This window comes from Chaetodon auriga, chromosome 22 (genome assembly GCF_051107435.1).
Source record: "Chaetodon auriga isolate fChaAug3 chromosome 22, fChaAug3.hap1, whole genome shotgun sequence".
Classification (NCBI taxonomy): Eukaryota; Metazoa; Chordata; class Actinopteri; order Chaetodontiformes; family Chaetodontidae; genus Chaetodon; species Chaetodon auriga.
In genome coordinates this window covers 5330805-5355690 of record NC_135095.1, presented here as the reverse complement: position 1 = coordinate 5355690, position 24886 = coordinate 5330805, and the positions used below count along the sequence as shown (strand labels likewise).

General features: G+C 41.9%; 1 protein-coding gene across 2 annotated transcripts in view; it reads right to left on the bottom strand.

Moving 5' to 3' along the window:
* Nucleotides 1-6690: 6690 nt before the first annotated feature.
* LOC143314994 (anoctamin-4-like) overlaps nucleotides 6691-24886 on the bottom strand; it is a 48104-nt gene continuing 29908 nt past the window's right edge. For both annotated transcript variants that reach the window (XM_076722385.1, XM_076722386.1), the window contains 18 exons: nucleotides 24676-24797; nucleotides 24265-24399; nucleotides 23028-23124; nucleotides 22743-22803; nucleotides 17249-17331; nucleotides 16020-16160; nucleotides 15689-15853; nucleotides 15419-15455; nucleotides 15109-15220; nucleotides 14017-14074; nucleotides 12139-12236; nucleotides 11843-11985; nucleotides 11119-11271; nucleotides 10879-11026; nucleotides 10631-10750; nucleotides 10138-10243; nucleotides 9533-9735; nucleotides 6691-8531 (listed from right to left, as the gene is read on the bottom strand). In XM_076722385.1, the coding sequence (XP_076578500.1) occupies nucleotides 9544-9735; nucleotides 10138-10243; nucleotides 10631-10750; nucleotides 10879-11026; nucleotides 11119-11271; nucleotides 11843-11985; nucleotides 12139-12236; nucleotides 14017-14074; nucleotides 15109-15220; nucleotides 15419-15455; nucleotides 15689-15853; nucleotides 16020-16160; nucleotides 17249-17331; nucleotides 22743-22803; nucleotides 23028-23124; nucleotides 24265-24399; nucleotides 24676-24797 (1971 nt within the window). In that variant the 3' untranslated portion in view covers nucleotides 6691-8531; nucleotides 9533-9543. The remainder of the gene's footprint in view (nucleotides 8532-9532; nucleotides 9736-10137; nucleotides 10244-10630; nucleotides 10751-10878; nucleotides 11027-11118; nucleotides 11272-11842; nucleotides 11986-12138; nucleotides 12237-14016; nucleotides 14075-15108; nucleotides 15221-15418; nucleotides 15456-15688; nucleotides 15854-16019; nucleotides 16161-17248; nucleotides 17332-22742; nucleotides 22804-23027; nucleotides 23125-24264; nucleotides 24400-24675; nucleotides 24798-24886) is intronic.

Below are 24886 nucleotides of genomic sequence, written 5' to 3'. Positions count from 1 at the left end.
AACAGTTGAAGCATTTCATCACATTTTATTATTATCATTATTATTACTATTAAAATGAGGAGAATTTGTGATACTTACACATTTGAAAATCCAACACAAATACAATGGAAAGGTGCTGAAAATGAAAAAATGTGTGGCAGAAAGCCAAAACAAATACATTAAAACAACCACGCTGGGAGACCTGGAGAACTTCCCTTGTCAGCCACTGTATTATTAGCATCATTTTCAGCCACTGGCAGCTGTTTTCAGTGAAAACGTTCTAAAAATCTCATTGTACACTAGCTGCATCAAACAGCTGACACAGTTAGCGACGAGCTAGTGAACACAGTGGAGCATTTATCAGGAGTTGGTAGAGACCAGATCAGATCTAAAAGTAGAGCTGGTGTTGGAGTTACACTCAGCAGGTGACCAGAAACATGACTCCAGATGATTGCCTACATTGCAGGTTGTGTAAATCGTCAAGTGTTTGCAAGCAGGTTCACCATATCAACTTTAAAAGGTGATAATATATCACTGTAGTTTTCACAGCTTGTTGTGCTGACCCCAGGTGGTCAAAAACAAACAAACAAACAAACAAAAAAACCTGTGCCCGTATGTAACGAGCAATAAATACATCATCCACTGTGATTATAATTAAGGTGGTTAGTGTGGTTAACAGTCGCTACTTAGCTGGCCTTATATGGGGATGTTCATTCCCATCCACACAAAAGACGTGTATTGTAAGTGTTCTGCCTGATGTGTTTGTGCGTTCATCCAGAATGTATTGATTAGATTATAAGTGTCTTCTAAAGGCCAGAAAATCACACCCATGCTCATTCAGTGCTGTTGAGGGTTTGAGTTTTATAACCCGGTGTGCAGCGCATGCTGCAAAGTGGCCTCAAAGAGATTGCTACAGCATGTGCTCACTTCTGTGTACACAGCATTCCGTCATCCGAAGTGCCCATCAATCAAACAGTTTGAGTGATAGTTGACTTTTATAAATAGCAGCTATTTTCTCCATCTCTTTAATTACAGTAGTTACTGGCTGCAGCTCACTGCTTATTTACACTCGTTTATTCCAAACTAGAAATGTTAAATGCATCACTTCCTATGCGCTTCATGATTGTCCTAGTAATTGGCAATATGGGTAGTCAGGAATAGTTCCAACCCAACTCACCTATTCTCATGTAGTGCTGCATTTAAGAAGGCCACAATACTGCCCTTCAGCACACAATTATAGCTACTTGAAGACAGCCAGGTGTAAAGTGCAGCATCCAACCACCTCCTGCTTCACTGTGATGAAACAGTAGGAGATGTAAAGCCTGAAGGGACAGTTGGAACAAATGTGTCCGCCGCAGATATGGAAGCTGAAGCTGACCCAGATTCCATGGGAAAGAAGGTGCAAGCCTTATCCGCAGTGTAATTATCCTCTTTTTCTGAGGCTGCCAATGACAGCTTTGCCCTTAAAATTGTCTGATCAAATATTTCAGTGCGGAGGAAGGGTCACAGTCTGGGCAGGATGTGAGCTGCTACCCGTATCTTCAACATGTTATTAGACCTTATTATCTGGCCACTGAAGCACACTTGGAGTCTGTGTGTGTGTGTGTGTGTGTGTGTGTGTGTGTGTGTGTGTGTGCCTGTATAACCAAAATTATGCGAGCCAAATGACTTCATAAGTCTGAAGTAAATGAGATAAAGTGCTTTGTTTGAAAAATGGACTAAATAGTTGGATTTGGGATTAAGATCAAGGACAGTTTAAGTTTAGGATTTGGGTCAAAGGTTGAAGTGGAGATGAAATGAAAAACGCCTTTTTAACCCTTTTAGATCGCAAGACCCGTCATGTTGTGCACCTATTTAACAATAAATGCAAAAATAAATACTGAAATGACATAAAAAATGCGCTACTGTCTGCCACAAATCATATTGCATATCCTAGAGATGTTGATATGAGACATTTTCTACAATGTTCAATATTTGGGACGACCCATTGCGCTATTAAGTTTGACTTCTATTTTAAGAGTTTTGTTAGAACGCTTGTGTTTTTCCCCTGTCCCTTTGTGTCTTATGAGTCCTCTCCTACTGTCTATTTGTGTGTGTGTGTCTGGGCTGGAAGGTTCCACCTCAGTCATGGCTCACCTACACCTGATCCTCATGCCAATCAGCCACCACAGCTGCAGCCAATCAATGAATCACCAGCCACAGGACAAAAACCTGGATCTCCTCACCAGTCGTAGTGTTGTACTCGCTCGCCTGATAACACATCTAAGCAATCTAACTTTCCTGGTGGTTTGTTCTTTGCTCGAGTTTTGCCTAGACTGTGCTCTCCTTGTGTCTCAAGGTCAGCTCCAGTCCACCACCTGAAATCCTGCTGACTCCTTTTCTTAGTCAAAATCATCTCAATCTGCACCCTGCATTTGGAGTCCAGACCTTCACTCAGTCTTAACAAGTTCATGCTAGCAAACAAGGTTATCTTGCTTCCACTTGGACAATGGAAGCTAGTTAGCCTAGCACTGATTCCCATTAGAAGTACAGTGGATGGTGATGACAAATGACTAGCAGCAAAGGTTAGCCCTGTGTGACATAGGGGTCAAAGAGTCATGATGTGGGGAGGGCTTTGATAGGACCAAGCAGTGGCTAACAACAGGCAGTGTTACTGGTGCTGTCACTGCAGAAAAATAACTAAAATATAATTTATTTATTTTTTTTTGTATATATCTATATATGGTGATCCTAACTGTATTTAAGAATGGCAAACAAGGAGAAACAGTCTGAAAGAAAAAGGAGAAATAGAAATGACACAATCAGACTGAGAAAGAGAAACAGAGAGAGAGAGAGAGGAAAAAAGAGGGGGAAAGAGATGGACTTGTCAGCTGTGTTGTCCTGGCAACCACAGCCAGGAAACAGAAGTGTTTTATTTTCATGTTTTTTATTTGTTTTCCTGCCTTTTACAGCAATGATCCAGGATGTGACATCAGGGCCGGGCTGTCTAATGTCGCTGAGCGCAAACAATCTTCCAGGCGGCTTACATGCAGCGCTCGTTATCTGAAATTTGGAGGCAGGCAGCTGGAGCCTTGATATTTAAAGGAGGCGGTTTCTGGCATGTGGGTGATTCATCTGAACTGCTTGCAGGTTAGGTGGGGAAGAAAACACGTGCTGGACCATGGCTTTCTGTCTGTCCTGTTTAAGCCTCTGGTGGATGCAGATATTCCACAGGAAGAGGGATTTGCGAAGGACCCAGTATCTGAACATGAACATTTGAACCATGAAAGGGGGAAGTGCACTGTGTGTGCCTGATTTAAATGCAATTATTTTCAAAGTGTATTAACTGACAATGGTTTTTACAAAATGTTCCAGAGTCTGTGAATCTCCCCCCATTGTTGTTTATGAACAACTGAGCGTTTGAAAAAATGTCTGTCCATATGAAAAATGCAAAAACACAACTGAAGCGCCGTCAAGAGTGTTTCAAACTAACTCTAAAGCCATGTTGGCCAATCAGAGGCCTGACTAAAGCTATTACCTGTAGGCTATCTGCAACTAGAGGTCCAACTGGGATTCATCCAAAACCCAGTGTGGTGCAGGGTCTGTGTGGTTGGAGTGTTGGATTATGTAGCAGTGACCTCTGCGGTGACTCACAACCTCAATATAGTGGATGAGTGAGTGTACATTTATATGTAAAATCCCTGTATAAAAAGTCCTGCTCATGAGGTTAGCACCAGCACTATTTTAGTCACGATGCAAATCAATTTCAAAGCACAACACAGTAGATTTAAATGCTTTCATTAAAGTAAGTCTAGGATTGCTACTTAAGACAGTTGGGGCAATTACAGCAAAGACTTTCCTCTTGAATCTTGCGCGTGAAATATTTGTGCAAGTCCATCAACTGCCTAATAAAAATACAATTAAAATGAAATACAGATTGAGCGAGTCACGCAGAGCCTCAGGATGTGCCACACTGATGGATGAATTAAATGATGTCTTTTCCGATTTAGGATTTGGTGCACGTAGAGTTCAGTTACCTGTGGCAGAATAACATCCAGCAGGTCAAGACAGCACAGATGTGGGTATTTTTTGGTCTTTCTGGGGACTGATCCAAGAGGTGACTGTGATAAATGGCTCTTATGAAGCAGCTCTTTCCTTAAGCTGGTCAGGCGACATACTCAGGTATAGGGGTCAGAAATATGGGAGAAAATGAGTATCAGCTCATATCATGGTGAACGTGTTAGCAACATTAGCATTCATTCGGGGTTGTGTTTCTCACCACCTCTGGTTTGATCCCTAAACGCTCCACCATGTTCACCAGCTAGTCGCTAACTTCGTCTGGCTGCCGTTTGGTGCTGGGCGGGTGGCACACAGTGGGTTTATCAGCTTAAAGCAGCTGCCTGCTGTGTCTGGAAATGAGCCTGATGAGAACAGTGACAGTAAACCAAACAAAGCAATAAAGCTGCGTGCCGTAAAGGCAAAACAGTGAGCTGAAAGATGCTCAGACACACTGTAGAGCTGAGGAAAACGATCTTCGGGCGGGTTAGTCACTATCAGCAGCACCTTTCACGTCACACAAAGTTATTTGATCCATTGTTAATAGAGAAATACTGATTAGTGCAGCTTTAAAGTCAAAACTAATACATAAACGTGATGAAAATACATCAAAATAAAGTCATAATGAATCACTTGCCATTTGTCATTCTGCTGCGAAACGATGGCTAGATAAAGAGGCTGAAACGGTGTTTAAAATTTGTCACATTCTGTCACGGAGATGAGAAAAGATGCTTCTGAGTCTGATTTTCTCCCGACTTTATTGCTGAACCTGCTCATTTTTCTCCTCCTATGACAGAGAACTTCAAATCCCACTGTGTTACTCACTGTTGCTGTGTTCATCATAAAACATGTACCGCAAGTCAAAGCTGCCAAAATTTGTATTCAGAGACACATCTGTCTCATTAGTATACATGACCACAGCGGCAGAGTGTCCCATCGCCCACTGGCGGAAAGAGAAGCAAATCAGAATGTGAGAGTGGAGAGCAAACCTTCCAGAGCTCCACCAATCGCTGATCCTCGCCAACATCTACACCAGCATCAAACATGAGGTGTTTAGTTTGCTCATGTCACACAGCAGGATTTGAGGATGTTTGGCCCCTCTGTTGTTTCTACACTTCAACAGGCCAAAAAAAAAACTCCACACACTGTACAGCAATAAGACGAGAGGTCTGTCCTTTATACAAGACACCATCACTGCATTCTCACCGCTCCACCTCGCCTCGCCCCACCACACCAATCTGAGTGCCGAGTTGCCAAAATGCAGGATATGAGGAAATATCAGATATTATCCTCTGACAGCCTTACGTAACTCCTGAGCGTGTGTCAGGGGTAATCCTCTTAGTGAGAGGAGTCGCCTTAATAGGAAACAAAACACAGTTTGCCTCCTCTGTCCCCTGCTTTTAATAATCAAAATGGAGTTTGCGCAAGAGGCCCCCACACCAGGGTAATCCACAAGCCTCTGCTCGCTAATCTATGATTATTTGTATGTTCAAAATGAGCAGATAGTGATCGACGTCGGATAAACAGATGTGTTTGGGTATTAAAATGCATGTGGAGGGATGCTGGACACAATACCTGTCCCACTGGCACAGCGCTGTTGGACAAAACCAAAAGCGTCTGAGCGTGGAAGGTGATGCAAATTCAGTCACGCAGTGGAATATGAAATTACAGCTGCATTATTTAAAGCATCATTGACTTCTCCTCATGAGATTGCATTGCCGTGAAGGCAGTGTTGCGTTTCATCATAAAGCACAGAGTGATAAGGATGCGTGTAAAAGCAGGCTTATCTGCTTTAAGAGGGATAACAAGCTGGTTAGCCTTGAAGCCAGCTGCACACTGCACAAAGTGTGCGATCAGGTCTTAATTTATATTCAAAGATGCGCGAAGGTTGAAGGATGTTTAGCACAGTTGACACATTTCCCCCTTTCATCTCTTCAGTGGTTCTCCAAAAGAAACTGATGTAAATTTGGAAACATTTCAATTGAATTCAACATCAAAATAGTTCAAAAGTAGTAATATCATTATCACATTCTGTTATTTTGAGAATATGACCATAAATCAAAGTCTGTTGTTGCTGAAGTGTAACTAAGCACTCTGACTCCCCCTGCTGGTGTCAGCAAGAAGTACTGATTTGGCTGAACAGCTGTTCTGCTTTATCCAGTGTCTTACTTTACCCAGTGCTGAAGCTGCCACTGAGGACACTGAGGTCTCGTCTTCAGTGTTTCTTTAATGAACTGAATTATTTTATACTGCGTCCAAAATTTTCCAAATGTTTCCTTGAACTTTCCAACAATATTCCTGGAAATACTGTAATCTGGCACTGATTACGAGAGAAATGTAAATTTTCATGCTTTATTATTGGTAACTTTAGTCACCATATTGGTTGTGTGCTTGCTTGTAGACACATTTGAGGCTGCTCAGCTGATCTGTTGTGCACTTAAAGACTCTCTGTGATACACTAACTGGAATTTAACAATTGGAAATGTATGAATAATTACTACTAAATTATATACTGTTTTCAACCTGTAAAAAAGAGTTACCATTTCATTATATTCTTTCTTTTTTGGTGCTTTTCTGTGATGACTGAGAATGATTAAAATGACCTACATACGTATACAGTAATAGTGCAAATCTATATCACAATGCTGAAGAAAGACACACATAGTCAAGTCAAAGTCAACTTTCTTTACAATAAATAATGTTTATTACTGCAGTTATTCAGCTAAATTCAAATGGAAAGCATTTCAAAGTTTAGCCTACGGTGGACGCTGCCACGGCTCAGATAGAATAGATCTCTAAGTAACGTCTTGGTTTGTCCGTGTTGGTGGGATTGCTGGACAACAGCTGCGATGACAGTGGGTGACAGCACGCGCAGAGCGGGGTTAAGATGTTCAACTCCTCTTACATATTCCTCTTCCTCACTCTTAGTATTTCCCTTTTTCAGACAATGCAAGTATCTTACACATTTTGCTGAGCCTCACAGCGACAGGAGAACCAACTGCTCCACGGACTCCAATGTTAACCGAGACCAGAAATTTCAGGAGCAAAAGAGAAAAAGGGCCTTTTTTTTAGGATGCTCTATTTCCCACACTGTTGACAGCAACACGTTCAGACTGTCTCTCGGGATGTGAAAGTGTAGGTGATAGGAATTACACTCTTTGAGTAATAAGATATTTGAGTGGTGCCTCTCAGCTTAATCTCTGTTAAACCAACTGCGCGAGGACTCATCAGCAGTTCCCATCACCATCGCAACCTGTAAGTGCAGGTGGCTGAGATGTGCTAATTGGAAGTGCTTCTCTGATTAGACTCCGGTGTCCTAGGAGCTTTAATCCAGATTATTTTGCTATTTACAAAACATTTGAACATCTTTAACTTGAGCTGCCTTGTCAAGCCATTTCATCGCTTCCTGCCTCTCAGGTGAATCCCCTGCTGTTGGTGGATTCTTTACTGATGTGACACACACCCACGCAGACACGCACGGCCCTTCAAAGACAGAACTCCCGTTGCAAGTTCACCCTTGAAATACAAGCGTGTATGCATGTTCGAATGTCTAAAAAACAGCTGACTGGCATTTCTGTGAAACTGCTGCCACATACTGTATCTCACAGAAGGCTTTAAGGCAGATACACAGGTGTTAGTGAGAACAATGACACACACTCACCTCAACACCTAGTACAGTTAGACCTCAGCTCATACATTCATACACTGAAGCTCATTTAAGTCCTTACACTGTAACTCTCATTTCAACACCTTTCACTGCTCACACTATATTGTTCACCCTTTATCCATGTCCTACTATCCCAACTCATAATACTCCTACATATAAGCCAGCAGTGCAGTTTGGATCCCAGCCATCCATCAGGAGATGCTGCTCAGCTCTCATCTGTACAAGAAGCAACAAAGTCCAGCTTCAAGCTTATCAAGCGATGCAGTTTAATGCCCTGCTGTACATAAAGCAATGCAGCTCAGCGTCAGCTTTTCCCCAGCCAGCAATCCCACCGCAATTTCTGAAGAAACTGCATTCTCTAGTTCTTATTGCACTATGCATTAGCAGAGCAGATGGCCTGACATTCATTTAAATATCTTTATTTACAATAACGCAAAATGTGAACTCCTCAAACAAGGAGAAATGTAAACAGGGTTTGTCATTCAGTAAGCTCGGAGGAGTTGCTCCTTTCGTCTAAAACAAAAAAAATCTGTAAAAGTTTAGTCTTGCTTGAAATCTACATTCAGGATCTGAATACATGTTGAGAGACCAAAATGGTAGGAACTATCTGGAAAAAAAAAAAGTAGCAAAACCCGCTGCCAAATGTTCAAGAGGACATCTGTTATGTATGCGGACACATGGGCTCTGTGGTCACTGTGTGGCCCTCCTGGGTGCAGTTCGTCAACTGTCCACTAGGAGGTGCTGGTCTGACATGGCAGAAGGAAGTTAAGAAGATCCAGCATCATGCAGGAGACCCAGCACTCCTCTCCTTCTTCCACTGTGCAGTGAAACCCAAACACCAGCTGATAACCTGGGAATAAGAGAAACTGTGGTAAAGCCTGTTAAGACTGGGAAACACACAGCGTTAAATGCGCTTTAAATGTTTTAATTTCTATTTTTACACAGCTGAGGTCTGGAGATTCACTAACTCTCACATCAGTTTTGCTGCTGCAAGAGACTAACTGAGGTATCTTTGGTAACAGGCTGCTGTTTCTGTCGTGTAACAGAGATGGAGGACAGGACAGAGATGCTAATGTTAAACTGATCGCATTCAGGACCAGCTTCCACACAGTGGGAAAATACTGCAGAGTAGATACATGTTAGTTAGTTAAAGGAGCACTATATTCAGCCTCACTAGATGTCAGCAAACAGCTATTTGCTAAGTAGACATACAGTGGAGTAATGGCGTCCTGAGCAGAGAATGAGGTCACACGCCCTCGCAGTGTGCGGTAATCCCAGCTTCTCTGTTCTTTGTTTTGATAGCCGGGCCGGTCATGCATGCATGTCAGTGCATGTGAGTCCTCCCTGCGTCTGATTTCAACGTGGCAGCTGGGTCCCAACCTTTCCCATATCACAGCCAAACAGTACCCTAAAATATGTCTCTGCCATATGAAATAAATAGGCAATGCCGTAACAGAATGAGTGAACAAAGCATGCATTTGTTTTGGTCTGAGACGCTTAGACAGAACCGTCAATGATACTTAGTTTTCCTAGTGTAGGTAGTAAGGCAGTTAGCTGGATATGCTATTGATTGCAGCTACCATTAGAGCCAAAATACACCACCATCCAAACCGTAAATGGCATATATCGTTCTTACTGCAGCTCAATGCACAGCATTTTGACATGGAGAAATCCAAAGCTGACACACCTGCCATGGTTGCTAAGGTGTGATTGGACAGTCCCTGTTCAGGGGAGGGGGTTTAGCGAGCAGTAAATTCCTTTCGTGTAATGTGATAAATAAAATCACACGCAGGTCACAAACAGAGCTGAATAATCTCTTGTACAGAAATGTTTCTGACTGTCGGGCTGTACCTGTGGTGCATTCAGGGCCATTCCTTGTGATGGGCCCTGCCCGTCTTCTTCTTCTCATTTTTCTCCTTCTGCAGTCTCTCCAACTCGGCCTCGTACATCATCTCCTGGATCAAGTATTTCTCTCTGCGCATTCTGTCTCTCAAGTCCTTGGGAAGGTCAGGGATCAGGTACGCGATCAGGGTCTTGATGGCAAAGACCATATGCTGCAAAAACAGGGTACATTATCACAAATGCCAGAACCGTACTTGCACAATAAAAAACAAACTAAACACTCTAAAATATTCTAAGCTGCATTCTCAAAGTGATAAGGTGGGAAACGCAGGGAATTTATCGTTCACTGTGAGATGGAGACAGCTGATTGAGTGGTTAATAAGTCCATATGAACACAGTTTGAGCTTCTTTCCATCTTTTGAGCAATTAAAAAAATGTGTAGACAGAGAAGGGACTTTGGTTAAAACATCACCAGAAGTCTTTATGTCATGGGAGAAATTAAGAGCAAAATGTTGAGGAGGACTTAGAGGGGCACTGACAAAACCATCTGAAGGAATTCCTTCCAAACCCCGTCTGCTGTCCGCTATCATTTGTCGAAGTTTAAAAACACTGACCTCGAACACAATGATGAATGCTAGCCGGGCTGCCAGGACGTGCCAGAACTGCAGAGTGTATGAGTATGGCTCAGCAGAGTCTGGAGGCTCCCTGTAGTCACGATACCTGGTGGGTCAAACAGAGGAGCTCAAAGGTCAGCGCTAAAGAGCTCTAATGACCCTCACCACCAGGAGAATAATGAACAAATCTGAGTAAAATTCTCATTCTGGATTATCTCCAGTTTCAACCATTTATTCTGTGATTTATATTATATGTGGAGCTAAGTACGAGCCTGTGTATTGGTTAATAGGGATCATTAATAAAGTGATGGATGAACACACACGAAATAGGTTATACAATCCATCTTGGACAAATGCTTTCGGCCAAATCCTGGTAAAAATGAATATGCTTCTGACAAGTGTTTCTCTTTCGGAAAGCCTTAATCTTGGCTCGGTCGCACAAAACCCACATGACGATCTTAATGAGCACTGCACGCTGTTTGTGCAGACACACCTGCAGTACTTCACAGCTTCTCCAATCATCTCGGAACCAGTCGTCCTGGGCTGCGATCTCTTCTCGAAGTCAGACACCCGGAATACTGAGAGGCTGGCGTTGACGTAACCCATCATGCACCTATGGAACATATCAGGAATCATTTGAGCCAACACTTACGGTGTCTCACAAAGTTATTAAAGCAAAGGATCACATTCTGTTTCACTGATGTTTTACAGCACTAAAACAACCGTTAAAGCGTCACTCACCCCTCCCCTGCTCGGCCTTGACCAGCACAGGGTCCATACTTGTAGGCGTAAACAAGGCGAGGGATGAAGTCTGAGGTAACGGCGATGACAAAGGCGTTCGTGATAACAGACAAGATGCCGATGCCCTCCAGAATGCCATACCAGATCCCTAAATACAATTAGACATTAAATTATACTATATAACCCATATTATCAGGAGCTTCACATTTCCTGTGCCTGAGAAAAGCATCTTTAATTTACCTATGTCTTTGGCTTGTGAAGGCAGAGGTCGTCGCCACTGTGTGACAAACTTGTAGGCGTCTAAACGAATTTCGATGATGTTGTTGAGCAGCGCTAGGAGAGGGGCCAGAGGGAAAGCTGCCACAAAGATGGTGGTGAAGCCAAACTGCAAAACTGAAACAGACACCAAAACCACGAGCCTTCATGTCTCATAGTTCCTGTAGATGTTCATCGTGGCTAAAGAGCAGTGAACCATAACAGTAAAGTTACGAGCTGGAAAACCAAAACGATGAGCTGAAAGATGGTAAAATGCAGCACAGTTGATCAATAAGTCCCTGTGGGTTCACCATGCTTTTTCCAATGTTAACATAAAAATATTGTTTAGTACAATGCACTCAGTCAAGAATGTGAGTGAGCAGCTATTTTTAATTTTTGTCGCATGTCCTTTTCATATTACATTTTTTTTATTTATGTGGTAAGACAGCAACAATAAAGATGTGGACAAGCTCCCAGCCCAAATTCAATCCACAGCAAATCAGTGTCCCATTTACATAACAAGCACCGTAGCTGCTGGCTCAAATAATCCAAAATTGTATTATGGAAGATTAAGCTGTGCAGTGCATTTGGAATAACCTTAAACCTGATATTTACGGTTGCGGCTCTAATATGGGTATGGTTTTTACTATAGCTGGCGTTACATGTGCTAACCGTATAAAGCATTCATGGCAGTTCAGCTGCAACATACTCATTTCTAAGTACTCATCAAAGAGTCCATAGGCATTCATTGGCTGGAGGTTGTAATCCCTCTCCCACTGTGGGAAGCTGGCCTTGGCTTTCCGTCCATGCTCTCTCCTCAGCCTCCGCCGTGTCCACCAGTTCTGGATCAGCCTAGCAAAACAAACAAACAAGATGGGAGAAACAAGTGGATCTAATTCCATCTGCTGTTACTCTGGAGTCAATACGGTCGACTGGTACTACATCAAACTGAAGATATATTATAAATATCTATATTGTACTTATTTAAAAACACTTGAAACTAACGGGTAGCCGAGCTCCATGAAATTGTTCCAGGTCTGTTTTAGCACCATGATGATCCCCATCTGCATACACAGGTCAATGAGACAGCCACTGGGGTGGCACTGCAGCAACAGAGAGAGAGAGAGAGAGAGAGAGAGAGAGGATCAAGCAAAAATTGAATTTCAGTTGAAACACTGTCAGGTTTTGTAAGTATTACTCACAGTGACTCAAATTCAGCTTGATTTTGTTCAGGCCCTGCACACCCATACAGGTGTTTTTCCATTACTCTGGCTGGTTAGACCTTTAGTTCGGTTCGGTTTGTACACAGTCCTGATGTCCTGTCTACACGTATAAGGATATTTTTGAAAATGGACATTTGAAAGAAACTCTGTCCAAACGACCTTTTGTTTAAAAAATGTCTCCGCACACACGAGAAAGCGATCAATGATTCCAAATACCGGGCTAGTAGGTGAAGATAAAGTCTACATCAATGATACATCAAATTCCAAAGAGGAATACTGTGAGCATGCATAGTGAGGACAAATAATAGTAGCTAATCATTTACAGTCCACCATTGTTGCTTTTGATTCAGGCACGTGCTCATTACACAAAGCAACAGTGGGCATGTGCAGAAAGTAGTGGTTTTCCAAAAATATCCATACACATGTGGACAAGGCCTGAGGTCTAATCAGGCAACATAAGTGAAAACAGCTATGGGGGCGACCTATGGATGTGGAACAGAACTGGTAATAGCGTTGGCCTTCAATGGAGTGGCTGTGTGTAGAGTGGGAGAATACTGTAAATCAACAACACACTCAAAAGTCAAGTGTTTTTATGCACAGTGACTTTCTGAGTATATGTAAGTATGTCACTTTTCCACACTACATACTCAAACCCTGCTTAGAATCACTTTGTAGTCTGCAGTTAGGACACTCTGTGCTTGTAGAGCTCAATAAAAAGTCGGGTAATGTACTGCTTGTCATTTCCATTGTTTTATATTCCACTGCAGTGCTGCACATTAACTTCTCTGCATGCAGCACTGGCTTTTACGCGGTTGAATGTTTTGTAGCGCAGGCCACAAAACTGTAGTACAAGCAGGACATTAATGTTGCACACAGGGCACCATCCAAACCTTAAGAAACATTTGAAGACAAACGCTTTTTTGGTTGCCCGCAATGGTTAATTGCAGGGATACAACACATAAATACATGAATCTGTAAAGTGGTTTTGTTGTCTTATTAGTGACTCAACAAAATTATATCATGGGAGCCACTTTACAGTATCTGCTGTCAGAAATACATGGCTGACATTTGTGACAAAAAAAAGAAAATTCAACAAGTTAGAATGATTTTTAATTGTGGATAGACCAGTTTTTTTTCAAAGCATGTGCAACATGTTACTTGCACTGTAGAGCTCTGCACAGGTAGATTTTAAAGAGTACGTTATCTTGTGTTTGATTCAGACTTTGTTTTGCAATCCAGAAAGTTTTTATTTCTCTCTGAGTTGTTGCAATTTCTTCCCTCCAACATTATTTTCCAGCCTTATACTGTACAGCATTACATGGCCATCAAAGGGTGACTGAGGCTGCACTTGTACTGTACATGTCACATTACAGAGAATTTTTCCCTTTCCATTTCAGCAGCCATGGGAACAAGTGGGAGCACATTAGCTCAGCACCTAAAAGTGCCAGCTCAGGCCTTTTATCCCCTTAGACCACTTCATTGTGTGTGTTATTTCCCTGCATGTTCCCATAAGTATAGCTGCCAGCAACGCTTATTGCTGGTAGGGCTTAAATGTCTTGTGGTTGGGCACATAGTAATAGCTTAGCGTCCAATTTAGAAACACTTAGATCCATAATGTTTTGCTGTTACTCCCCCATGGGAAAGCAGAGTAATGACTTACTTCCTCCAGTTTCCAGCGATTGATGAGGCGTAGATATGCACCAGGCCGGCCTGTAAATCTGTCAACCAAGCAAAAAGCAATCATTTTTAAAGTGAACAACATCAGGTAGCAGCTTTGACATCATTCAACATCAGCAGACTTCGCAGTGCTCAAAGAGGTGTGTTTAATATCGCACTAGTAGTTGTAGTCACATTATACTGACAAACCAAAAGCCCCACTGAAAAATGGAGATACGGTGTCATAAAAAATGAAAACCACATCAATCCAGATGTGCTCTGCTCAAAGTTGTAAAAGAGTCAGAATGGACTTCATGCTCATTGTTGTAAATGTTTTGGACTTGGGTGTTAAGAAGTGATCTTCTCTAGATTTTTAAAATCTCCGTATTGAGAGATTACACTGGACTGGTTTACCCACTGGAAAAGCTGAGAATACTGGGTCCCTTGAGGAGTTTTGTACAGAGGTGGCGTGTCCATTTAGAACGTGGTGTCTGTCGTGTTTGTGACTGAAATTTCATTTTTAAGCACATCATGTGCCACAGTGGCCTTCAGCTACTTAAAGAGTCAATGTCACATTTCTCTCACGGTACTAAAAATTACATTATCATTACATAGAACATATATCCCTGCTGTACCTAAAGCCTCCCACGTGGCTGTGGTAGCCAGCAGAATTGATTTTAATGAGCCATAATTCTTCTGATTACCTTGTGATCTTTGTGAAGAATGACAGAACTGTTTCCTGCCATGATAACTTTCAACAGGTCTGAGTTCCTGTCCCAGAGTATTACAGTGCTGTGCAGTGTCGTGATGTCTGAGAAGCCGTCAAATACAAAGATTTGGTGGTCAACTGGGCAACGTAACTGTTTCATCTCCCTGTAGATTTGAGATTCCACACCTCTTTTAAAACACATCACCAGTTAACTTAGGATTTCGAGCTGAATTTTGTCTCTCTCTTATTTATTTTTGTTTGTTTTTCTGTTTTAATCGTCCGTCTTTTTCCATCTTTACCTTTCATCTGTTGCTTACTACATTGTATTACTCCTGCGTGAAACAGAACAGTTCCGCAGTAGCACCTTGTTCCACACGACATCCTCACCTTCCCAAAAAGAAGGCGATGTAGAAAGTTGAACTGTTGAGGTTGACGAACTGAAAAAGGAACATCTTGAGGGTAAAGCTGTTCTCCCACTCTGACTCTGTCCTCGGCTGTTCTGTGGAGGCGCAGAGAAACAGGGAATGGTGAGATAACTACAGGCTTATGGATGAAAAAGAGCTGGATCAAAGTCACCTGACCCCGATACTGTATGTTCAGTGGTGAGGCAACATCAATGCACAGTAGTAATTAAATCTGCATTAAAAAAACCTTTTTGGCCTTAAGAATATTAGATCTGCTGGTGAAGTCAACTTACCTAAGTTAGTGAGAAGAAGAGCAACTTTTTCATAGAGCTACAAAAAAAAAAAAACAATGTTGGAAGCCATTAGTGAGGGAGTTGAATTGATGGTAGATGTATTATCGCTAAACACCAGCCTATAAAAAGCCTATAAGTTTAGTCTTTACATGCACAAAAGGCAAAAACATCTTGTCTTTTTGTGTCTTAGTTGTTATCGTGAGCACTGCCTGCAACTTTCCATTAACCACATCTCTGCACCGCTGCTGCTGATGGGCGGCAGACACTCACCACGTTGAGGAGCATGATGATGCAGAAGTTGATGCAGACTGCCGTTCCCGTGGTCGCCACCTGAGAGTTGTTCCTGATGAGAGCCCAGCCGAAGGCGGCGAAGGTGCTGACGGTGATCACGCGGTAAATGACGATGCCAAACACGGCGGCAATCACCACCAGGATCTGTGACAGGCAAAAATACTTTTACTAACAAGCATAAACTTCACATTGCACTCTATGCTAACAAAATAAACCACGACAGATTACTAATAAAAAGTGACAAGACTCATGGGTAAATACAAAGATGAGAGCACCTGCGCATTGACATTTATTCACCCCAGAAACTCACCATGAAGAAGATCCCGGATGCTGAGACGATGAGGCGACTGTACTTGTCAGTGAAGGCCTGGTAAGGCTCAGGCTTTCCAGATATGGGGTTCATCCTCTCCTTCTTGGAGTATTTGGCCTCAAACTGGGGACGTATTTCATCCTGAAAGACAAAGGGCATGACGTGAGAACAATGTAGCTTTTCACGATTAGCCTATCGGGTACTTCTACACACACAGACAGTGTGGAAGAAATTATGTATTTCACACAAGTGTGAAAGAAAATATAAAAGAGAAAGTAGAAACCCCAGCTCAATGCAAAAGCTTTAAATTATACAACTGCATGGCTAAAATACAGTAAGTGTGCAATTGGTCTACCATATTTTATTTCCGTATACAATTACACAATTACAATATTGAGGTGCAGACCTTCCCTGACCATTGACTGACAACAAACAGATATAATCCTAATATTTTTGGTGTCAACACCCATAAAGTACCGTATTTGCTTTGATATAATTATTTTTTGCTGAATGGTGATGATTTTTGGTTACATGTTTTTCAGGTTTAGCATCCAATGAAGCATTTTGGGACTGACAATGTTGTCACTGACACCACTCGCTTATAACCAAGTGGCTTTGTGCAGTTCCACTTTTATATCTGGATAGAATCAGAGAGTTTGTCATCTCTGTCTTGTCTCCTGTTCTGTACAAAGCAGACTCTGACTCTGAGTCACTTTCACGCCCACAAACAGCAAAAGAACATGTCTAGCAGTTTGAGTGTGATTGACGGACAAGGCTTGGAGGTTGATATGTAAGACAGGCGAGAACACTGTAAACCCACCCAAATTTCTGACAGAACGTAAAGTGTTAAAATTGTACATTTTCAGTGAGTCATAAACCAATTTGCGACAGGCTCCCTTGGTGCAGGCTTTCAGTGAAACAACCTTATCATTTTAAATATATGCCTGCAGACTCGCAACTGAAAAAAGGCACAAGTAGGTAAAAAATTCTCAAGGCCAGAGCTGCTGTAAGGGCAGAAATATTATCACAGTCTGAGTTGAATTTTCTTTGAGCGAAGCCAAAGAGCAAGAAAGTCAGATACTCAAACTGCAAAGAAAAAAACTTCAAATAGGAATATTATTGTCCGCAAGTTTGTCTTTTCACTCTTTAAAATTCGGCAATTCATCACATGAGAAAGGGAGCAGATTATCTACAGATACAGAAATGACCGCATGGAGCAAGTGCTTCACCTCCTCTTCCTCCCAGTCAATGAGGTCCCAGTCGTATGCGAGGACAGCTCTACGCCTTTTCCAGAACTCCAAGAAGACCGTTGCTGGAAGACATGAATGAAACAGCATCAGGTGTTTGCATTATCACCATTTGTACTGATCACAGTATGCTTCTGGGTAACTGGTTCCAAAGGTTTAACACTATATTAAACATCTGGTCAGACTTCAGGTTAAAACACCTAAAGTTCCTCCCACATCTCCTGCCACATCTCCACCCTCCAGAGGGGTCTGGCCCTGGTCTCTGGCTTCCAGAGGGCTTCCGTCTGAGTCGCCAGTCTCCCTCATTGAGGTCCTGCCTTTACTGTTAGTGAACGCCTGCTCAGCTTCCGGGCTGTCCTCCAGAGCAACCCTTCTGTCTGACCTCCCTGTCCAGCCTCCTGGTCACCCTCTATACCTGCAGGCCACTTACCCCTGCTTCCACTCCCTCGCCTGTTAAAGCCTGCCTGCAGCTCTGCTTATCCAGCTCCCCTGGAGACCACTCGGTCTCCTCAGCCTCTGCACCATTTCATGCAGTTTGCTCTGGCTCCTTCCTCCCATCTCTTCGTCTTGTCTGCCCTGCTTCGAACCCCAGCTTTTGACCCCACCTCAGCCCACCAACTCCCCACGGCTCCACGGTTCATATTCCCATCCCATTTACACTCATATGTAAATATCTAAAATATCATACCTGTCTCTGTGTGTCTGTGTCTGCACTTGGGTTCACCAGTTAGCTCAAAATGATCACACTTGATCCAAGAGGCAACAGTGCAGAAAATTCTGCAGTTATTTACAACACTCTTACAGAATATATGACTTACCAGAAAGCAGTAAAAGAGGCGAGACCAGCACATTTTTCACACATAATACCCCAAAATACCCATGACCTCAAAGTCTGTATTAAGGTAATCAACTGTGTTCTCAATGGTCCAACCAGCAGAGATCGCGAGCCTGGTCATGACTGGACAATACTACAATACTGCTAATTTTATTGGGAAGATAGATAACATTCGGTCCCAGATGCATAATGCATGTCTCCTGGTGACTGGTGCAGAATGTTGGTGTCTGAATTTTATCAGGTACCAAGAAATATGAACACGTCTTCGGTGTTCGCTGGCTTGTAGTAGCTGCCTGTTATGTTCCATTCCATTCTACCGATCACTTTTAAATGGACTTGCTCCAAAAGTACACCAAGGAGTTATTGACCCCCATGTGCCTGGATGCAGCTCTGCTGGTCGTTCCTATGACTGGGCCTTTGCTGTTAGAGTCCCCAGACTGTGGAACACTCTGCCTATTGAGATCAGACAGACTACATCGTTACCATCTTTTCAATTCCTTCTTAAAACTTTCTTTATAGGACATTTATGAATATTTAATATGCCGCTGGGTATTATCATCTAGCCAATTTTTTTGTTAATGTTTAATTAACTATATTTCATCTCCCAGTGTTTTTTTGTTTTTATGATCCCTCTGTTGTTTCTATTGTGTTTTTTGCTCGTTATCTGCCGCTGATATTTTTCCATAAAGTGCTTTGTAACCTTATTTAGAACAGTGATGCCTAAATGAACGTTAGTATTTTGATGTGAGTTCATAATTTAAAAACTCTATTTTGAAATGAGTTCATGTATTCACCCTTAAACATCTTGATGCAGCTAAATGTCAATGAGCTACCCTTTGGGATGTTTGGGTTTATGGAGTTGTGGCTCTGACAATAGCAGCACATTAATTCTAAACCAGCTTTGAGGAAACAAAAAAATCCAGTCTCATGTCAAAACGTCAACACTCTAACCTGAATTACTAGTTATGTAATTCTGTTTTTATGAGCCCAGTTTTATGGCTCAGTCGTAAATGACAAGTGAAAGAAGTGAAACCAGATTGTTCGATGCCAAAATAATCAAACTGTGTTGAAATTGTCTGGGAGCAAAGTGGCACTGACGTGTTTTTGACTGGCGCTTACAATGAATAATCACATTCACTATCATAACCACATGGAGGTCACTCCCAGACACAGTGTTCAGGCATGGAGGGTAGAACAAAGTCCTGTGTATAGCTTACTTATTGCACCAGCCTCTCCACTGAACACTGAATCAGTATTTCTGTAGGGGATCCACTCACTGGTTTGAAGAGTTCATCCTAAGAATTTCAAACAAATGCTTGTAGTGTGTTTTCTCTTCTCGTGACCACGTCCCTGTTGACTGTAGAGTAACATGTTTTGAATGTGGAGGCTCAGCTGGTGGAGAAGGGCACTGCTTCCCATGTGAAGCCAGCAGGGGAGCACACTTCTGAGGAACCTTAATGAAGGGATTTGAGCTGATTCTTCGCTGCAGTTGAACCCAAAAATATATTCATTTGGACAGCAGCAGCAGCAGCAGCAGCAGCAGCTTCCGACACCGAGAAGCAGTGACTGTAAGGTCAGTGCGCGACTCTAACTTCTATTAGACTTCTCTTTAAACTGGATAGAAACTGGAATATTTTACAGTGTTTGCAGACATCAGACTGTTCTCTGGCAGGTCTGTGCAGCTGTGAAAACAGCTTCATCCTCCACATTACTCTTCAGAGAGTTGTAACAGTCTCCACAGCTATCCTGTGCAAAAGTTGGCTGGTTTATATTTTACTGAATGCACTTATTTTAACAAACTCAGATCTCAGAACTTTCTCAGGTTTTCTATGCACCCATACAGACTTTCTTTTATCCTTTTCATGCCCTTGGTCTTAATGGCACTTCAGATTTTCTTTAAGTCGTTTTCTATAGCTTTTACAGTCATTATCCGACGTTAATTCAAATATAGATCCTTTCAACCTCAGATCTCATAGGCTGCATGACATCATGTTTGCATTGTGCTTAGAGGTCTGTAACTTATTAAAGGTTGTTAAAGTTAGTTCAGACACGAGATAAGAGAGAGACTCGGATAATTAAAGTCAGCATTTGGACTTTTAACTCTAGAGTACGTAATTGATATCACACTTATGTTATTAAATAGTCTTTAAAACAGCATCTAAAATCTTGTAATACCTTGAATGTTTTTCCACTTTTTCACCACACACAAACAAATACTTTCTGTCAATCTGTCTATCAAGACTCAAAGTCTTAAATAATGTATAATATAGATACATGAAAGAAATGTTGCTCTCATCACTTGAATAAGTAAAGGCAGATGAAATATAATGCAGAAAATCATCAAGTCTACAATTATAGACACATTCTGAATCATTCATTTTCACTGGCTCACTGCTGTTTTCCCCCTTTTCACATGGCCTTGTTTCTCAACATTAACCTCTTTTTTTTTTTTTTTTTAGTTGGTAAATCATTAATTTTACATCAGTGTCTCAGTTGACCAGTCCATTTATTTGTCAGTTAATGCAGATAACATACCACCAGCTACAGACCACCATCTGTGGAGCTGTATTTGAGTCTTGCTCACCCTGTGCAGGTTCCACTTAGTCGTGGCTGAGAAACAAGATGGCGGACGGCAGTTTGTTGTCATGTTGCCGGTTTAATCTGTTGATTTAGTTGCTTCTTCAGCTTGAGGTTGTTCAGCTCCCAATTTTTGTTTCACTAATGTTGTTCACAAATGGCACCTTAAAATTTGCCAGACCGAAACAAAACATAAAACAGATATGAACCTTTTATGCAGAAGACAACTTTAATCTTTAACAGAAGCTGACGCCTCTGCTTGGCTGCACAGGAGACGCTCCTGGAGCAGCGAGGGATCTGACTGATGGGATTTCTCCAGAACCAAAACCTGACTCTGGGCTTCTCTCAGCCGGAGCTCACCCACTGGGAGTCAACACCGCACCTATCATCTGCTGGTACTATAAGATTTCCAATCAAAGTCCCACCAGTAAAAGCAGCTTTAAAATCTAGAGGATCTAGTCTGTCAGAATGGGATATTCTTGTCAAACAAATCTTTGTCAAACCTAATCTTTATATTTAATTCAACCTTTTTCCTCTATTTTGCCTTGACTTAATATTTGATCAACATTTCTGCAAGTCACCATAAAACATTTATATGTGTGAAACCGATAGGGTTTCCACTGCGATAGGGACATTGTCTGAATATGTCTGAGAGTCTGAATTATTAACACACACTAATGCAACAGGACCTGCACTGCTTTCATTAGCAGGCATATGGCAGTGTGAGCACTGCAGCACTGTCTGTCTATGAATTAAATAATTTTAGCATCTCCTCACTTTTGATTTATGTATCCTAGATTTTTGGCTATATTACATTTAAACTCCCATAAAGGTTTAAAGGTATCTGATGGCAGCTTAAAAACACAAATTCCTTTGCAGAACAATCATTTTATACACCTTTAGTGTAAATACAAATGTCCTTGCAGCGTTTGCTCAGCTACAAAACCACAGCCAATCTTATACCCGTCCTCTCCTCTGTACCCTCGACAGTTAACAACACCATAATCGTGCTGGGCGTGTTGACCTTTGCCCTCCAGCTGTGTTTGGCTCTGTTCGTCATGCTGAGATGTTGGAAATTCGACAACAGAGTACAAGAGGCTCTCAAACACCCAGATACTGTTAACAAACTCATTGGTGAGCATTTGGTTTGCTGACATAGTTTCTAATAGTTTGCACAGGATAGAAAAGCTGTATTTTATAAGAATGTTGTGCTGTATATCTCTTTCTTCAGCTTTATGGTTAATTTTCCTCTCCTCTGCATTCCTCAGCTCCCTCATCCTTCCACCTAAACATTTATAAACCGGCCAGCTATCAGCTATGTGATGATGATAGTGCTGCTACTTCATCACCCGCTGTGTCTACAGCAGCTGAACGACATGAACCCATCTCAAACTCTCTGTTTGCACCGTCCATACCCTGGGACCTCGTTCAGTCCTGACAGGCTCCTGATAAGCAAATTGAAATGTGTGGAAAAAAATACAGCAAATGCATATTTTTTTAATCAGTGAACCTGTGTGCAATGCTATAATTTGTATCTATTGTTAACTGTAGCAATAACAGTTCTGTTCTTAGAGATTTTTTTTATATTTTTCAGTAATAAAAAATGTAATTAAAACTGCACTGATCAATATTTTATATGATTCCAATTTTAGCAAATCCCCTCAGTTCCTCAGTGCGTTTTAATGTCTTTCAGCTCATTGTTTTTGTTTCACGGCCTGCAACTCTAATGTTCAGTCTCACTGTTCCCATCAGCGTCACCTCCAACAGTACAAGGCAACTGTTTTCAGTAATACAGCTCTAATAAACACACTGTAAGTACCAAACAGCAGACAAAGTTAGCCATTAGCTTTCCCTTAGCAGCAGGTGGAGACCAAAACAGAGCCAAAAGGAGAGAGAATAATGGACATGCAGTCACCAGGTGGACAGAAACATGGCTCCAAATAAATGCTTTGTGTTTACTGGGTGTGTAAATAGGCAACATATTATCAATATGAACTTAAAGTATGTCAAAAGTGTATTCTAGAGGAGCAACATTTGTGCTGACATGTGAACTGTTCAACTTACCCCAAACAGCCATGAATACAGCAAAGAAAACAGTCGCCCCATTGTCAAAGAGATGGGTGACCTGAGAAGAAGAAAGGAACACTGAAGTTCACAGTTTAGATTTATCTCTATAATAACAAATGCAGTTTAGCTTCAATCCTTGACCACAACATTTCTGAAAAAGACACATTATGGCCCCAGAGCTGGCCTACATTCACTGTTAATCTGCACATTTTCCATGAGTACAATAACAAAGTGCACAACAGCTGTCGGGAACATTTTGTCCCCTTGCTGTGGTAACAATACCTTGGCATAGATGCAGCTGTCTGACAGTCTCAGGTAGGGGCAGTACTGGTCACAGATGGGGCACATGATGATGTCAGTGGCCTGGCAGATTTCTTTACTGGAGGACAAGATTTAGGCCATCAAACTCTGGTAAAGTTGGTATTGTAATGTCCAGCAACAGTGAGTGCCTTAAGGCAACATATTGAACTCCAAAATTGATGCAAATTTGAGCTTTCTGAAACAAAAGCGAGCGTGTGTGTGAACAAGTGTGTGTGTGTTTTTATGTATATAGCTGATAAAGTTCGGATCTTTTTCTGATATAAGATTTTGTCCACACCCTCTTATTCTGTGACACTGTTTCAGACGCTGCTCTTGTAAAGACAGCAGATTTGTAGTTACACGTTAATCCCGCACTATTAACTTACAATGGACAATTTCACATTCGGCTGCCTAATACCAAATTAGCTTAGTGTGAGAAAAGTGATTTGACTTTTCCAATGCACAGAGTGTCTGATCTGTACTTCTTAAGCTGGAGTTACTAACGTTGGAGAAAGCAGCCAAATGAATTAGATTTTGAAAGCATGCAGCTGGGGCTGTACTGTGCTGCTGGGTTAGCTGCCGAACGAGTCCGTTGGTTCACAGGGGGTGTGCGAGGGAGTGCAGCCCATCATTGTCAGTCGCTAACCGTACCCAACTACCTCATGTCTCATTCACATGTAAGAAAACACCTGACACTGTCATAATGAATGTACACAACAAGCATGGCTGTTGTTAAAACTGACAGGTGTCAAGCTAGCTTGTTAGTGTTGGGAAAATTTGGCTGCACTGTCTCTGCCATTCTTGTGCCCCTGGCTCATTGTGGCTTTAGTAACATATATGCCCAGCCTTGTGCAGTGAGTGCACACAGGCAGGCGGGTAGACAGGCATGTAGGCCATCTAATCATTTCATTCAGGCCAATGGAAATGATTGGATGGCCTACAGCTGACAGCTGCTGGATGGCCTTTTCTCTGTCGGAGCATTTGATTTATTGCATGACTGCTGGGATATAAAGAGAACTTCAACAACTACAACAAATAATTTTTATGTTTCTTGCCTACTCTGGCTTTAAGTTTGTGCAGCACAGACAACAATTTGAAGCAGATAAGGTTTGTTCTTCCAGAGAAACTGAGTTCTATTTTTTTTTGTAATGTTTCAAATACAATACAACTCTCTAGGGACACTTATTTTGCATCATAAAAAAAGACAAGGTGTGTTTACCTGACCTGGCAGTGCTCCAGAGTGAAGACGCCGTACAGGAATACGAAGAGGCCAACCAGAGCGGCAGGAAACAGCATCCCCGTGTACCAGCCGAGCCAGGCGAAGTACAGACCAATCTTCTCCCCAAAATACCTCCTGAAACAGCAGCAAGTATGAGGCATTCTTTGAGGGATAAAAAGAAACTGTATTTGGTAAAACAACAGATTTATATCCTTGTATCTGATGACAGTTTCAAGAAAAGCTGTGGACAGTGGCAACTTGTTGCATCAAACTATTTCAAGTCAGTTTTTTCACTGTGTTGTGCAACAAAATCTAAATGAAGGTAATGTAATATTTCTACTATTACCTGTGATGATGTTTTTGATTTTAAATGTGACATTGAAGCACCTTTAAATGTCTGAATGTAGTTACCTGATGAGGTCCAGCGGTTGGTATTTATACCAAACCCCCCACCAGGCCCAACACTCGTACAGCAGGTGCCGGTGGTTCTCTGCTCCGTGCGTTCTGATGGAGTTTTTGCTGTGGTATCTGCCCTATTAAAGCCAAAGCACACACACACATACACAGACATGGAGGAACATCATCCATGCATGTATTGATGTAATATCAGTACATGGAATCC